The 17,760-nt window shown below is 39.3% G+C and overlaps 1 protein-coding gene across 8 annotated transcripts in view; it reads right to left on the bottom strand.

Moving 5' to 3' along the window:
* The window catches only part of LOC105460273 (disks large homolog 4), a 305,292-nt gene that overhangs the window by 198,471 nt on the left and 89,061 nt on the right, over positions 1-17,760 (bottom strand). For all 8 annotated transcript variants that reach the window (XM_011706715.1, XM_011706708.1, XM_011706727.1 and 5 more), the window contains exon 4: positions 17,473-17,619. In XM_011706715.1, the coding sequence (XP_011705017.1) occupies positions 17,473-17,619 (147 nt within the window). The remainder of the gene's footprint in view (positions 1-17,472; positions 17,620-17,760) is intronic.

Here is a 17,760-nt window from a genome sequence, read left to right as displayed (position 1 = left end):
GTAGTGCACAGTAAAATTTGCCTAAGTACTATATTGTCCCATAATTAACATGATTTGCAGGGTAAATTAAAACAAAATTCTCTCCGTGTAGTGATCGTTTCTGTCGCCCTCCGTTTATCACTACCTTCGCCTTCTCATTGTCTTAAATTACCTCATATTATGGCTCGTTTAAATAGAAAGCTTCTGCTATAGAGCTAATATAATTCAAGGATACTTTGTTAATAATCCTAATGTATTTATTTTATATTGATGATAAATATCAAGAATTTCATACAAAAACTGAGAATAATGTATTCTAAATGACATTTTTATAGAATTGTTTTATATGTAATATCTCAAGTAATATTCGATTGTCACGATAAGGTTGAGATGGTGTCATTTTGACTAAGGTTCAATGAAAATTTCATTGAATTTTACATCAATTTGATGTCACTGTGACATTGCGAGTTACTTATGTTATACATATAATTAATACACAATGTCACAGTGACGTTAAATTGATAAAATTCAATGAAATTTTTGTTACAGAAATTGATAAGTTTTTCAATTAAAAAAATTGAAAAAAATTAGTTCTAACCTGCATGCAATATATGTTGCTCCGCTATTTGACTATCAAAACATGTACGAGTTCTTATGTTTATTTTTCCTTTCCTATTTTTTTATTTTTAAATTAAGCTGTCCTAGATGTCATCTAACAAATGTCTTAAAGACATCTTTGCGAGAGACGTTTTAAAGGCGTCTTATATCTCAATTTTAGACTTTGCGTTATCCAGAAGTATTTTACTTCGAATTTTTTAAATTGTTTATTGCATTATTGTTTGCAAAACACGTGTATAGATGTACGTAATGTGTAAATGCTTCACAATGTATTGAGCTCGAAACTGTTGGTTTGTTAAGCTCAAATAAATAGCTCGGATCAGTTATTTCTGTGCAGAGCTTTCGATGTAGCTTGCGATGAAACAGGGGACGACATCTGATAGCGACTACCGAAGTGACGTCTACCAAAGTGCAGAGGTCGGTATAGAAGGAATTTACGACAGTTGCACGTCGTTGCAATTGCAAAACTGCAATACCCTTCGGATGAAACACAAATTGACCGCGAGGTGTTGCAAAACGTGACCGTATGTTAAAAACATGAAAACGTACAAATATTATAGTTTTGTTTTCACATCGATTCTATTAGTCTGACGCAACCGATATTTTTCAAACACAAATACTTTTAAAATATTATGTTTCTCGCGCCGGTCGCGGAAACAATTGTTTCGCGTCATTATCCTTTTTGTTTTTCCGTACCGCAATTTTTCAACAGCAGCCCATTTGGATTTTGTTTAGTTATCGGCGAGTTTCTCTTTAGCGTATTGCCACTAATTGGTCGGTGTTTTTTTTTTAACTGTTCCAGTTAGTAGCTTATACGTGCCGTAGTAATTTGTTACATAATTGTTTCTCGTTTCTTCGCAAACTGCAGCGCAATTCATTAGCATGAATTTCGTAATCAGTAACTCAATTATTATCGTTCCCGTAAAGTCATTTGGTGAAGACTAAGTGCATGAAAATTATGCAAACTTCTTCAATCAAATAATCAATTTTTATTTTAATTGAAGAAATGATCACTAAGTTAAATGTTTTCAATAAAGAGTACAAAAAACGATTGAAAATAAATACATAAGCTCGAATAATTTGGAATATGCCTTAAAGTTCGGCGAGACCAACGCCAAACGAAGGCAATTCAAGCATATAACGTGCATCGTATTACTGAACAACGAGACAAAATCGAGTTTTGTATAATAAAAAAGAAAAGAAAAACGACACAATGCGTCTTTCAAGGTGCATTTGGCTCGATGTGCACCTGACGGAAATACAATCGAGTTACCAGCAATCGCAACGCTAGCCATCGCGCGTCCGTCGATGGCTAGCACATCGCTTCGCTCAGCCCACGCTTCAGTTAACTAGATATTTCTCGTCTACTACGTGGCGTAACTTTTATTTACACCGTACATCCTTTCAAACGATCGCGAATTAAATACACCGCGATATTTGATTGGCGACGCTAGAAAAAACGGAAAACTCGTTATAATTTTACGGATCGTTCACATCGATTTGAAAACCTAATGCAAACGATTGAAATTAGACAAATAAATATTTTCCACAATACAAAAAAAATTCCAGAAGGTTTTTAAATTCGAAAAAGATATCCTATTTCTTTCTCTTTTATGACTCGCTTTGATTCTTCTTTGATTGCAGAAATCAATTAAGAAAATAAAGCGGTTTCTGTGTCGCTCGTTGAAATACGAATACCAAACTCGTGTTAATCGGTCCATAGATCGGCTATTTTATATTTCTTACTATATATAATGCGTGTAAACGCGCACGGATTAACTTGCAAACGAATTGATTGCAAACAGAAGTTCCCCTCTGTAGACGTGTGAAACTAATCGATGTTTCCCCAAACGTGAATGGATCGCGCCTGTCTGCCGCAGACGGAGGACTAATCGACGCGGTTGTTTTAATTACTCAGCTGTAAACGCGACGTAACTTCCGACGTTTGTAGCATGGATATTGGAATAGTTCACGTGAATTTCACTAATTGAAAAATACCTGTACGCGTCTGTTTTAAGTGGTTCTCCTGCCTTTCTTTTATCGTAAAAAATAAATACCGACTCGCAATAATAATCGACTTTCAATTAATTCAGCTTATTCCTAAAGTCTACAATTTGTTTAATTTATTAACACCACAGATTTATCTTCTTATTTGTTCTACGGAGCGTAAAGATTGATGTTATTAACGTTAATAAAGATAAGATGTAAGCCACACACACAAATTGAGACAGTAAATCGTAATTAACCTTCGGTTGTTACATCTTTTTCCGATCAAGTTTATCATTTGGGATCAATTTGTCAAAACCAATTTTTAAAAGGTTAACTAACAGTTTAATTAAATCGCAAAAATTTTTAAATCGAATTAAAACATTGTACAATAGAATGTATTCTGACTGTATGGAATTTAAAATTAAAGTGGCATTGTATTGAAAAAAAATCTCAAATTAGAAGGCAAGTTTTGAAAAAAACCCATTTTCCAAAGTAAAAAGCTGAAGTCATTTTGTGAAGTGTGACAACCGAAGGTTAATTGTCAACAGATATACGATACAGATTAAACAGGCAGGCAAGTAGAAAAAACACACGTGAAAGATCCCCGTCGCGAAAGAGGAAGTCGCGCGCTTCCTGTTATTTCGCGGCGCTAATTGGCGTGTGGCGTTAAGGCGCGGGATTAGCGCCAGTTCGTTACCGTCGTAAAAAGGAATAACGGGAAGACGAGGCGAGCGAGAAGTCGATTCGACTTCACTTCGCGCAGTCGAAGTCATTGCGCTCGAAACCTCGCTTCGACGACTCTATTATCGGTCATTATCGCGATACTCTGGATGAAATAAGTGTAACGTGCAATCGATATTACGACCGTCTCTATACTCGCGTACATGAACATGGACTTAGGATATAGATGGAACATGAATATGGACTTGACTGCCGGCATAAAAACGATAATTGGACAGCGTCGCGATATAAATTAAAGCGCATTCTTTCTCTCTACCTTTTTAAAAAATAATTTGGCGACTTTAATTCATGCGAGTGTTTTTTCCCTTCTTTTTTTTCTCTAATCGTCTGACAAAAATTTATAATTTGCAAGTGTCGGATAATAGTGCGAGAAATAATAGAGATTAATGCCGTCATATACAACGTTCCAGACCTCCTCTTTCTCGCATGTATTATAAAAAAATATGCACTTCAGAGGTGTATTCGCGCGATGTTTGTCTAGTCTACGATGAGAAAAGTCGGTCGTAAAGAGAATTTAAAGTGATTACGAAGTTTCCGCGTCGTGTACTTGTAATTATGGAGAAGTGCAACGGGCGGGGGATTTCGCCGGCGTAAAAACGTATTTTCCGCGAGGTGACTTTAATTATCGCGCATTTTCTCGCGTACTTTGAAACCGTATAAAACACAGTCATCGTGCGCGTGGTGAGCGATCCGCCTTCGCGATAAATTGAGGTATGCGTTACGCGCGGCTCAAAGGAGAGCGAAATGATGAGAGCGTTTCTCAAGACTGAGTTAACGAGCGTTTTTTGTTAGTTAAAATGCTTGAAGCACGTTTCTTCTTAATTCACTAGATATATTACAATTTCCTTCTCGATCCTCTCCTTTAAGGTAAATATTTGTCTCTGCTCAGGTCTAGATATTGACTATCTAATTCAGTAGCTTCAGGATATAGATTGACCTATTGACCCTTAACATCGTCCTCTCCTTCCGAATTGGAATCAGCCAAGCCGGTTTCGACGAAAGATAATTCAATTATGTATTAAATTTATATATTTATAAAGTACAAATAGTAAAGTATAAAGAGTACAGCAAAGTATAAAAAGGTTGTACAATATAGTAGCTTGTTCTCTCTGCTGCTTTCTCAAGTTAATTATTAATCGGTTCTTTTTGACGACTCAATAAAGAGATTCCTATGTCACGATAAGGACGATGATCTAATTTGATCTCATAAGTCATGTAATAAACAAATAATGGACAAGTCCAAAGACAATCCTAAATGCCAAGATCGTCTATAGTTGTGCTATTATCCCGAGCAGTCGATAAATGGACACTCCCACATAGAAATCGCAGATCTGCAGCTCGTTCTGACCGAAGCCATGGAGGTCGGTCGATACCATCACGCACGAGGTCTCGCAGGCGACCCGGTGATCCGATTGAAAACTCCACAATCGCGATAATAAAGCCGGTATGTTTACAAAGTTTGCAGACTTTTTACGACCCCGAGCGAGATTTTCTCGCGCGGAGTTTCAAACACGACGACGAAAGCCGCGGAATTCTCGCGTGCAAATACGCGCAGGTACCTTCCACCACTACTTTAAGAGCTCTCTAGGAAGAGTTATGAGGACGATCGTTTCCCACCACGGGATCGATAAACGATTTGAATTATTCAATCAGATGTTCTCGACGGATGCCACGAAGCCTTGCACACAGACACAATGCTAAATTTACACTCTGCCTCGTCGTCCGTATTTCCTTAAATAGTCCACGATGCCGTCCGTTTTTTTTGTTTTGATTCCAAACACGGAAAAGACGAGAATAAAAGAAATCCACATTGAAAATTGTTTTATAAATATCGAAGTATAGATATATATGCACATTCATTTTGAGCGAAAATATCTTTTAAGATTACTTTAGACGATCATGCCAAAATTCAAAATAATATTTTATTATTTCATGTGTTTTTAATATATGCCGTAGCACAAAAAATTGTAAATGCCAAAATTGTGCAATGCATTTTTATTTATTGCATCGAAGCTAGATTATAAGAAGTGATTTAGCATATTAATATCTTCTTGTTCTTAACACAAGTAAAGAATTTCCAGCATTTTTACATGACGTTACAACATTTAAAATCATTTTAATACAAAAATAAGATTTAATTGAAATTTTTTGCAGAGACTGATCGCTTATTTTCAGTTATTACGATAGTTTCTTGTGGAATTTTTTAAGCAATAATTTTTTCAAGAAAATAAGTCTCCTGTCTTTGTCTTAAAAAAATTAAAAAAAAATGACATTTGCATAACATTTTGCTTTGGCATGCCTCATTTATGTTTTTAAAAATGCTTTTCGTATGTTACAATCGCGCTACACAAAAAAAACTATAGACAGAATTTCGCGACAAATTATATCGTAAATCTTTTAAAGCGGGCTCTAAGCTATCTTGAAAACAGAATAGCAGAAGATAAGCATCGATAGCACTTCTGTCATTTCATCGCAATTATGCGTAATCAACATGACATATCTAATTTCAATCTGTTGGCTTCCGAGTGTCAGCTGTTCTCGAAGAGGGATCATACGAGTAGATTCAATTCAGGTTTCTTAGCAGATGAATGATTTATTGCCGCGTTATTCTTCACTCAGGCTACGAAGATGCCATTCCTTGGCGCGAGGCGTAAATGCGTAATCATCTCGCGCGACACACATCCGTCGTGCACGTGCATAGCGTACGTTTTGCGATTATATACGAATCGCGAAACACCTGTGCGCGTATCGCAGGAAATCACGCCTTCCGCGAACGAGTGAGCGTGCCAATATTAAACGCCACGTGCTCATTGCCCGATAAAACGTGATGGCGAGACGTACGTCGTTAATACACAGGCGTTATTAACATCGTTATCACACATTGCCTCGAAATTTATTATCAGCTAACGCATACAAACACACTTGCACACGTGCACGCACCGCCTGTTTATTTACACGACCTCGTTAGATAGTTTCACAACGCTATTCTATATCGTGCGAACAGACACAGTTGCCGAATTATATTTTGCTTTAGTTGAATTCTCAATTCTTCGTTGCAACCTCAATTTCGTCCGAATAAATAGATTACGCGAATCAACAGAAACTTATTCTGTTTACCTGCCTCAAAGCGATACCGTCTGTCGGAGAAATGCAACACAAAAATGCGATAAAGTAAAGCTAAAGTAAATAAATGCTTCGCCTTAGAGTTGCATTAGCCGAATTGAAATGCATGAGCCGAGAGGAGAGTGCACTCCACTCTATAAGGATTGACTTGTACTTCGAGATTAACGTCTTTCGAAAACTTTGCTGGAACTCAAGCGATTAATTTCTCCGTATTAATTCACCGGAATTTTGGCTGGCACAGATTTAAGCATTCGCATTCGAGACAGGGACCTTAATAAAGTAAAGATGCGTCTTCCGAATGCGCCGCCGCGCCGTTGCAAACGCCGATCTGCATCACTAGCCGTGCGTGATCGACACAAGGTTTGTGAACCATATTACACAGTCCCGACACGTGAGTCTCTGTATTTCTCGCGCGCTGGGTACGTTTTACGCGACGGTACTATCGATGACTTTGACGACGGGAGATCGATTGATTAAATATTTTGACGGTAATCAGAACTGGTCGGCGATACGTGCGATGGTAAACAAGCGAGCGGAGGTCAACATTGCAGTGCACATTAATTTGGTAATGAGATCGTTATAGCGATGTGCGCATAAAACTGTTTTACGACGGCTGCTGAAACTAAAAATGCGAGAATTTTCAACTCTTTCTGAATTCGATTATTCTAAAACTAAAGATTAAATCTTGAATTTTTACACGAAATTATCTTTTTTTTATTTCTACTCTCGAGTAAAAGTAAGTTCGTATGTACTAATGTGAAAAATTTAAATTTTGCAAGCGCAAAATGGCATTTAGGCGATATATATATATAATGCATGTAAATTCATTTATCAATACAAATTTGTTAATTACAGAATGCAAATTGCATCAACAATTTTACATTTCTCTTCGACATTTTATTATCAATAAATATTTCAAAATTTATACTTGAGCGTTGCTGACAATAAATATAATAACAGACATAATTAATAATCATTGATTGCTCGTAACCTTTCGGAGATAACGAAAGTTAATAAAAAACCATCGAAAAGAGAGATCGCGTTTTATTTCAGAAAGTATCACCATCTAATTTCGTTAGATAAATACGAGACGAGGAAGAAAAGTGAGCTGAGTGAGCAATGTATCAACACCATGCACATTAAATTCCTCAGAATAAACTCAACACTTCGTTTTACGGCTAATCGAAAGGAAGGACGATCAACGCGCGGAGAGAGAATGCCGGATAAATTATATACCGAGCAAGGAAACGAGTCTCTTCGTAGTTGAATTTTACTCTGCCCGGCCGTCGCGACACGCGAGAATACACACAACACATTGTGCACTTGCAAGCACGGCTACACACGTGCACATTAGGCGAGAGATACACTCTTTAAATACCTCGTAATAAACGGCCGCGCTCTCGCGCAAGAGCATCTTACGTACGCGCCTCTGCATGACCGGATGCTGCGTGCATTCGTGCATATACGGAGAGACAAAAGACGGCGCTCCCCCTCTCGCCACCCCTGCTCGCGGCAGGATGCGCGAGCTTTAATCTGGGCGCGAGCTTGCGGGCTCCGTAGTCGCGAGCACTGACCTACGTCACTGAGAGCACTTGGAACACTAGCGGCCACGCCGCCGGCTGCGCTGTGTAAGTGCGTCTCCACGTGTGTGGGTGGTCCTCATTCCTCTCTCTGTCTCTCTCCCTTTTACGGCCGTATCGGAATGTACATATACTTTATACCGACCCTACATGTATCTCTACGTGTTCCGTATTACATGCACGGGAACTACGTGTGTTCGCGTCGGTGCGACCGACTGCGCGGCGACTGGCGGGGCGAGCCATACCGCCACCTCGCGAAAACTGCATCCACCCCCGTGAGGCCGCATCCAACCCCAAGACAATTCCGCCGGAATCCTTTCGAGGACTCCGCCGCCGCCGCCGCCGCCGCCGCCGGTCCCTCGTCGCGGGCACTTCGACGCTGCCGAGTGCATTGTTATCGTAGAGAGTGCAGCCGCCGAGGCTGACGTTCCATCGCACTGACGATGATTACTTGTGAGTCGACGCGTCGTCAAGAATATTTTTCAAGAATCGTCGCGCGGAGGAGTCTGTCTTAAAGCGACCTGTCTTAAAGTGTCATTATATCGGGGAAAGAGATTTTCTCCTGTACACCTGAAGAGTTTCTCGCCAAGCCGTTAATTGCCGTTCTTACGAAGCTTCAGATTCGCGCGCCAGAGAAATGCGTTTTAAAATCTACCGAGACGACAACAATTACGCGGAACGTGATGATTACGTGAGGTAAAAATCTTGTAAAGAAAGAATTCGTGTCTTAATCAATTACATTTCAGATCTCTCTCTTGATTTTTCTCGAAGTTTAAATTGTGGATATTTTCGTCACGTGGCAAAGAGGTGCCGGGTGAAATTCGATTATCGCGGTCAAATTTGTCAGTTCGCAATGAGATTTCTTGAGACATATGTCATATAAGACAACAGGTCTGGATTCTGTTGCTCCTAGCGAACAACAATCGAATTACGAGCGGTTTCCGATAAATGTCTGGGAATGTTTACGCTGAAAAATACGGGGTCGTGGGCAATTCAGTGGAACGAGACACTTGCAATCATTTAGAATCGATATCGTCTGTTGGTGTGCTGCTTTCAAGAGTACCCTCGATATAAATCAAAACAAAGAGAGAAAGAGAAAGGGAAGTGAAGTAAATAAAAATGAGAAGAGAAATGGAAGAGAAAGAGGAAAATCATTTGCGGAAGCTTTTAATTAAAAGCACCCACGGCGCGAGCCGGGTGCGAACAATGGGGCCATTGTATTGTGTGGCATTTGACAGTCGGTTGCCAGAATACGTCGCTTTATGCGATATTTTCCGTATAATAAAGAGAAATCATTCTCAATGGAAACATTGATCGCTCGCGGATCGTTATTAGTAAATGGAGATTTTTCCATGCTGATGCAGTGCTCAACGAGATGTAACGTCCATTGTACATGTTTACTCTTTCATTTAGTTCCGCGAAGCATGAGAGTATCGCTCGCACTCTCATTGAACATTGCAGATGAAAAGAAAAAAAAGCGAGGCATTTTGACGAAAATACAATTGTCAATTGTACTCTTCTGGCATAAAACAACATGCCAATTTTACTGAAAACACGTCCATGCTTTCGCGTAAATACGATTAAATTTCAAGAAGAGCAAAAGTATTGTATAACATTGTTCAATGTATACACGGAAAGAACGATTTTGTTGAAAGGTTTAAAAATGTTGCTGAATACAGATCTGAAAGTAATTTTTTTTTGAATTATCAAAATAATTTATTGGAATGTTAAAACTGACAAGGACTGCTATAAAATGTTTTGATATTCTAGCAATCATTTTGACTTTCGCACAAAATTATTTTCAGATCTGTATTCAGTAAAATTGATAAATCTTTCAATAAAATCGTTCTTTTAGATCTGGATCCAGCAAAATTGTTCTTTCCGTGTATATATAATATTTCGTAATTCTGATGTTACAAACGTAAACAAATAAGTTAATAATTTTCATATAGTATTTAATATTAACTAGATCAAAACAGCGCTTCGCGCGCGCCATTTGTTCACTATCCCTGAAATATAACACACACACCCACACACACATACACACACGAATGCACGCACGCACAAATACAAATATCATATTAAATATCTCATTACTTTTATATATCTCTTGCATATATCTCATGTCCTATCTAAAAAAAGGCATGTTAAATCGATAACTTTCATTTCTTGTCTTACTTTTTTCTTTCAGGTATCAGTAAAATATTATACAAAAATATTATAATACTACTAACAATATTTTTTATAATCAACAGATATGTCAAAACATGTTTTTTACAATGATTAAAAGAAAACGGAATTAAAGGAATAAAATAGTGATAGAAGAAAAAAAAGCGTAAAAGTTTTGAAACAAAGAGAATTAAATTCATTGGTTTTTTAAAATATTACATAAATACACGTCGCTTCACCTTCGTGTGTTACATACATAATTGTCAGATGCTGTGTCTAATTATTTGCTGTGATAATTAAACACAGCATCTGACAATTATGTATGTAACACACGAAGGTGAAGCGACACGTCTGTAATATTTTATAAAAGACCATTGAAGAGGACTTAATGTAAAGTCGAAACGATTGTCCGCAGGTAGCATTAATTTTTTATATGAATACATATAACGGATTAGCACGAAGACCTTGCTTGGTTCCTGGCCTATTACAATTATTTATTTTTAATTTTAATTCTTGGAGCCTGAAATATATTATTGTTCAATTTAAAATCATTTTTGTGATATTTAATACACTGTATCAAAGATTTGATACCTTTGATACTTTAATACTTAAAATACTTGCAAATTACATTGATGCTATCAGACGATCGTTTCGGCTTTACAGCAAGCCCTCTTCAATCTTTTGTAAAATATTACATGTCGCTTCACCTTCGTGTGTTACATACATAATTGTCAGATGCTGTGTCTTTATTATCACAGCGAATAATTAGACACATCATTTGATAATTACATATGTATTTAACATACAAAGATAAAGCAACATTCATATATACTTATGTAATATTTTGTAATAAAAGGCCAATGAATTTAATTAGTGACCAATGAATTTTATTATTAAACCAAATCTCAATATATAATATAATAACTGTCAAAATATGTAATGACAACCGCTCAACGAAGTAAGCATAGTGAGATAACCAATCAGCATTATGGAAAAGCGGCAACAAATAATTTCGAGAAATGTGAGTTATCGACTAACATGCCTTTTTTTAGAATAGGAAGATATAAACTTTTTATTAAATTTTATTTTTTATATATATTTTATTATTTCATTTAAACACGCATGTAGAACTCACAGTATATATTAAAATATATTTTATAATATTTTATCTACTTCAATTTATCTCTTATTTTATAACGCGTCATAGATGGCAATCTTATTTTTCGAAACCGTCTCAGATATTCAAATATTTCTGTGGGAGGATTTTCTGGATATTCAAAGCTTTCAAGAATTCTCGACGTTCAGGACTTTAAAGAATTTCCGGTCCCAAATAATATGATATTCGAAATAGAGTCCTTGTATAGTAGAGCGCAAATTCCCGCTTTTGTGTCGCGATATCGAGCAGCATGCAGTTGCCGTCGCCGGCACGAAGGCCGGAGGCGGCGACGACGTTGCGAGGCACGCGTGCTCACGACTGAACCAAGCCTTGAGTTATTCGAGCACACTTTTAAAAGAACGACTCGAGCCACAAGTGCGCACAAGAAAATTATTTTAAAACGTTGATAAGACGATTAATAGCACCACACATTTCTACGGTGCTATTAGCAAAGTACGCGAAATGCGCGAAGGCGTCGCGGGCGGATAATCGGAGGGGAAAGGTCGAGATCTCGGCGAAAAGGTGCGGTCACGTCAGAGTCAATTGTGAGTTATACAAAAGCCCGCAGCTCTCGCTTTCGTGTCGCGATATCAGGCGGCGGCGAGTTCCCGTTCTTCGTTTCCCCCTGAGTACGTGGCACGCGTGTTCGCGACTGAACTGAGAGAGTCACGAGTCTCACGAAGTCTCCCTCGGATTGATTTGCCTGTATCACGAGAACGCCCCGCTAAATATATTCAGAACGGAAAATCGTGTTCTTTTTGCCCGCGTGCCCCACGGCATGGTCCTGCGGTAACCTAATTTTTTTTTCCCCCTCGCAGCGAATATGCATACACATTGATTCCGTTGAAACTGACATATTTCACGTTACGTGTTCAATTTCTGTTGCCGGCGCTTGAAAACGTTCTAAACGCGTGGCGTTGTAAAACGCAATAGCATTTAAATTGCCCTCGCGTTTACGAAGACCTTGTAAAAAGACTATACGTATTTTCGTAGATAATGTAATCGATTCGGACGCGTTATCTCACATCAAACAGCGATCTCTACTTCGGTTAGCTCAATCCGCGCGGATTACGTGCGGTCACGAGGGATTAATCGCGATTAAACATGGAAGTTGGAATGTAACGCGGCACGTTAAGTCAATCGTAACACGTGTCGCGATCAAGCGCACGCAGCGGTCGGCGAATCGTGATTTAATTTTGTCGCGCGGCTCTGCCTCGCTCAAATCGCTGACGACTCTCGCCGAAGCGAGTCCGCGCGAGAGTTGATTCGCAATTTGCAGTCAGCCCGCAATTTAACTTCTCTCGGAGTTTCTCTTCGTGCGGGCCCGCGCGCGAAGAAATTGCAATTGCATCCATACTGATTAGATAATTACGTAGCCGCTCCGTAGTCCACGATAAATAATGTAAAATCCGCGGTCGCAAAGATTTCGATTAACATTTAATCGGGAGTATAATGCAATCGATAAGGTTAAATGTCAAGGCGAGATCGCCAACAAAATTGTAAACTTTGCATACACGCGCGAGTATTGCGAGAAATGCGCACGGGGATCGCTTGCGCGTGTGCGATAAAAAAAAAATAACTGTGCGCGCGCGCGCGATTATTAAATAATTATTTAAACCCCTATCCGCGATATTCTGCCGGTCGTGCCGTGTATGTACAATATGTATACATAGTGCTCGGAAGTAAATGTCAAACGGCATGGTGGAACGCATTACATGCAAAGAGTTCGTTACACTCTAATTCCAGCGATTTCCTCGCTGGGCGACACGCATCGCGTGCACATTAGCGATTAGCTTCGCGATTATACAACGCACGTAGTCACCTACAAAAATCGAGCATGCTGGGTAATATTTCTTTTTACATAAAATGGCTGAAAAAAGGAAGATCACAAAATTGGACTTTCTATAATTATTTCGTAAGAGAAAAAAATTTACATTTCTCTACCTCGTGACATTTGGGCGTGTACCCAGCGTTTAATACAAATTACTAGCTTATTTCGCTACAATTACATCAATAGATACTGAAAAATTCGATAATATTTGATACACTGTGCGGAGTTCAATCGAGCATCGAGATAATTTCGGGATGAATTAATGGTGTCATCTGTGATGAATCTGTCACCAGATATCGTTAACTGGCAAATTACGTTAACGCGAGCAGTTCAGTTTTTTCGTAATAGAAACTGACGTGAGTAATCAATTGAATTATCAATATTCTGAAAGCCTGAATGAAACTTTATTCTTCAATTATTCGCTCAACAATTTTTTGTTGCAATTTTTGCAATGTTCTCTGCGACTGGAAAAATTCTTGTGACATTCCAAATAATTTTGTCAAGTTTTTTAATGCATTAAATCATCGCTGTACATTTGCGAGTTTTTTTTCCTGAAATGGCCTCTTCCAGCAGTTTTGTTCGCGTATTTTTAAAAGATATCGAAAATTCTTTGTCTCTTCACCGACTTAAAAATCAGGTCTCGACGGCACGAGAAAAGTGACTTTTATCGTCAAACGTTTCGCTGACCGAGAAGCGAAGCGCCAGGAAAATGGGCAACAGCGGAGGTAGTATCTAGGTCGCTCTAGGTCACGTGGAGGTCGATTATCCGACAGTATCATACATGGAGAAGAAAGAAGAAGTGAGCGAAGCGTATTCTACTGTCCGACCCTCATCCACCTTAATCTTTCCATGTTCAGTCCGTTTCCTCGAGTCTACATCACTTTTTGTGAGATTTTAATGGAAATCCGCAGTTTTCGGTGAAGTTTAAATCTGCACGTTTGTTTAAACTAGACGTATTACTTGCGTTAATAACATTTCCGTGCACAAAATAAGTCAGAGGTTGAATATCTTTCGCTCAACGTGTAACCATTTTCTTACGCAAGCATGAGAAGCTTAAAAGTTTTTAAATTTTTAAACGAAAAAAAATTATTTTCCTAAGTACTATCCTCAGAAATCTTTTTCACATTACGTTAATAAAAAATTTAAGAATAAGTTCACAGGTTTGATGAAATCTTTTTGCACCCGAGAAGACACGCAGCGTCTCCCTTTTTTTCCACATTTTTTCGTTTCCCAAGATCGGTCTAGAATACTCCTTCACTTGGCCTCGATTGGGTGACATCGCAATTGGAAAAATTCGCGTAAAAAACGCGTCGATAGATTACGACGAAGAACTCACGGAAAAGAGGAAAAGGCGAACAAGCGTGAGGGAGACAACAAGGAGAAAAGAGAGAGAGAGAAAAAAAGACGTCACGCGGGAAATTCATGCGTCATCGTTGTCGGGATGAAATAATATTATCGCGCTGTTCGCATAGCGAGCCCGTCGTGTTAAACCGGATGACGAGAGGGGATAGTAATTTATCGCACGACATAAATTATGTATAACGTTGAAACGACCCTCCTGCAGCGCGCGACGAGTTTGTAGTTACCTTCGTATAACCGGTGTTTCTTGTCTTAAGTAGCTAAAACTTGGTCTTTAGCGAAAGCGCTTGCAAGCCTCACGGATACGATCGTTCCGCAGGAAATTATCGAAGTACTTCCAAACTAACAACATAGAGTACAAGAGTACTTTCATCGATCGACTAAATACTTTTGAAGAACGTCAATGCGCTTAATGATTTCGTGTTAACGAACTGTCGCGGATACTTAAATTTACGAAAGACATGAAACGTATATAAGCTAAAATCTCACTGCTATTTGCCTAATGTGAAAAAATTAATGCGTCACAGTTATTTTTAATTTCTATGCGAAAATATTGTTTATAATTAGAAAATCATGTAAAAATTTCGATATGAAAAGCATCTCAATTGTAAAGTAAATAAATCGTCAATATAGGAGATATCAATTTAACGCTACATAAAAATAAAAACATTCGACTATACTTGTCGTATTTGTTTATATGTTACAATTTTTTTTACGCACAAATTGCGCCATATACCGAATGCGCTGTAAAGAAGATGGCGCAGTGCCATTCGCGGTATGAACGCTTCATTCTCTCTTAACGATCGCCGTTTATGAAAGCGATAAGAGTCCTCCCGCTTCTCCCCCTCCCCCCCGTCACAACTTCAATTCGCGCGTAACTCGCGATCGTCTATTAATCTCTCACGAAAATGACCCGCGTTCTCTGATGCAGGTGCACCCATTGAATTTTCGCGCGATGCTATCTCGCATTGTGCTGAACGTCTGCATAATTTATATTTAACGATCCTCCCCTCCGAGGCGCGACGGTAATGGATTCAGATTCAATTACACATCGATGGTCTCGCCCGATGAATTTCTTTCACGGAATGCCCATAGAGAATTTTGACAGTTGCAGTGAAATTTCACTTTCAAAGTTTTCGAATGCTAATCCTCGAAAAGTCAAAATAAAATCTGTGATATTTTCGGTACACTCGACATTCGTCGGTATTGGTATTTTAGAATAAAATAGTTCAAAATACAATAAAATATAATGTAACATCAACAAATATACGAGATGTCTGACAAGTATTAAATAAATGTAAATTTTACCGCAATCTAATTATATATAGGCGATTTTTGGAAACGATAAGCATTATCACATAGACTCATGTAATTTTCTGTAATTAAAACCATATAATTATCCAGTGGGAATGGCGGCGACGCGATAACGCACGGCGAATTAATTAACCTAATTCCCGAATTATTCATACGAGGCTGCGTTGCAATTATGTGCGTGTGCGTGTGTATGTGTATGCTTTTGCGGGAAAACACTCGACGAGTTCAGTCGAATTGATCATTTCGACGCTCGCTTTGGCGTCGGTTGTACAATTAAATACCGGAAGGCGCAACGGCGATCCGGATGTGTACCTCATTCCGCGCCGATTATCGAGCGATCCGGATGCGCGACCGCGAAATATCCCGCCCTATATATCGGTCCCCGCTATCGACCGCAGTCGGGACGATAGAAAAACATTGCACCCCACGAAGGGTGCGATCAATAATGCCTTTCGGTTTTTCACACCCAAGTGTCCAAGGACGTCGGGTCCAAACGTGAGGAAACACCCTCCTCCTTGAGACTCTCTCCGTCGTATGAAGGAGCCTCGACGTCGTCCACCCTGCGGTCACGCGGTCTCAACGCGGGACCGGATATAACGTACCGATGCACCAGCACACATTCACCGGAACTAAGCGCGACCGAACCGCCCACCCGCGAGCCCCGTCGCATGTTCGACTCCCGAGGCCGACGAGCTGCAAAGTCGCGGCCGAACTGTTTTGTCCACGTGTTGCGGACAGTCAACGGGGGCAGGATAATGCAGACCTCGATCTTACCACGTGACAGACCGTAGCGAGACCGCACGGCCTTCCGGGGAATCCCGGGATGACCTCGCGCCGTCCCTGCCCTCTGTCGGAGGGTGCGGCAGGTTATTCCAGGGATGATTTAGCGAACAGTGATCCGCAACTGTTCTAATCGAGATTCGAATGATTTGAAACTATTGTGACAAGATCAATTGGAAATCAAGGATTTAAAAGTACCAGAATTCGGTCGGAATTCCTTTGTTACGCTCAGAAGCTAATTATAATCTAATTCAGATCGTCGAAATTCACAACGTTTTGAACAATAATTTTTTGTTCTGTTTACATCGAATCTGATCAATACGCGAAAATGTTGAAGTTGCATGCATATAGAGCATATGCTAATGGATTTTCAAGTTTTCACGATTCGTCGACGTTTGTCAGCAGTAGTATAGCACTCGGTAACAAGAGGAACCGTTTGTTCTCCAACCGTTACCAACCGCAGGAGAACTGCGTTCATCGATCCCGCGGTAAAGGGGTGAATATCTTCAAGGGTGAAAACGTAGGTGGCGAACATTTCGAGCTCGGCGCACGCATGCGCTACTCGCTCAACTCTTTGTGAGCAACACTTTTTTGATCCGCTACTTCAATCTATTTGCATCGAATTTAAATTTTAAAATGAAAAAAAAACAAATTTAAATATTCACGCAAAAATCAACCTCTCTCTTCCTCTTGTTACATTTTTAATGCATTTTATATAAGATAGACGACTAATGTATGTTATACAAGTTAAGTAGAAAATTAGTTTTTTTTCCTTCATTTTGCCGTATACTTAGCTTTTCATCGAATCTTTGGCATATTTTTTTTTATCTTACCTTGTTGAGCGCCTCATGACTGTGCGGGATATCGTCTGGCAGTCTGGGAATTTCATACCCCCCCAGCTGGGCCGCCTCTTTCAGCTGGGGTGGCGACGGTGGCGGTGGCAATTGTTCCTCCACCCCCGTGCCATCAAACTTTGTTTTCTGCAACAAAAAGGAAAACAATTTCATCGAGTTATTATTCTGTACACCAAAAGGTAATAAAAACACTATTCCGGCTTTTTGATTAGATATTACAATCTTAACGATCAATTTGGATACTGCTTCGGCTCCATTCGCGATGTG

The sequence above is a fragment of the Wasmannia auropunctata genome, unplaced genomic scaffold, assembly GCF_000956235.1.
Source record: "Wasmannia auropunctata unplaced genomic scaffold, wasmannia.A_1.0 LD336101.1, whole genome shotgun sequence".
NCBI classification, from domain to species: Eukaryota; Metazoa; Arthropoda; class Insecta; order Hymenoptera; family Formicidae; genus Wasmannia; species Wasmannia auropunctata.
Note: the sequence above shows the minus strand (reverse complement) of the source record. Positions and strands in the feature narration are given on the sequence as shown.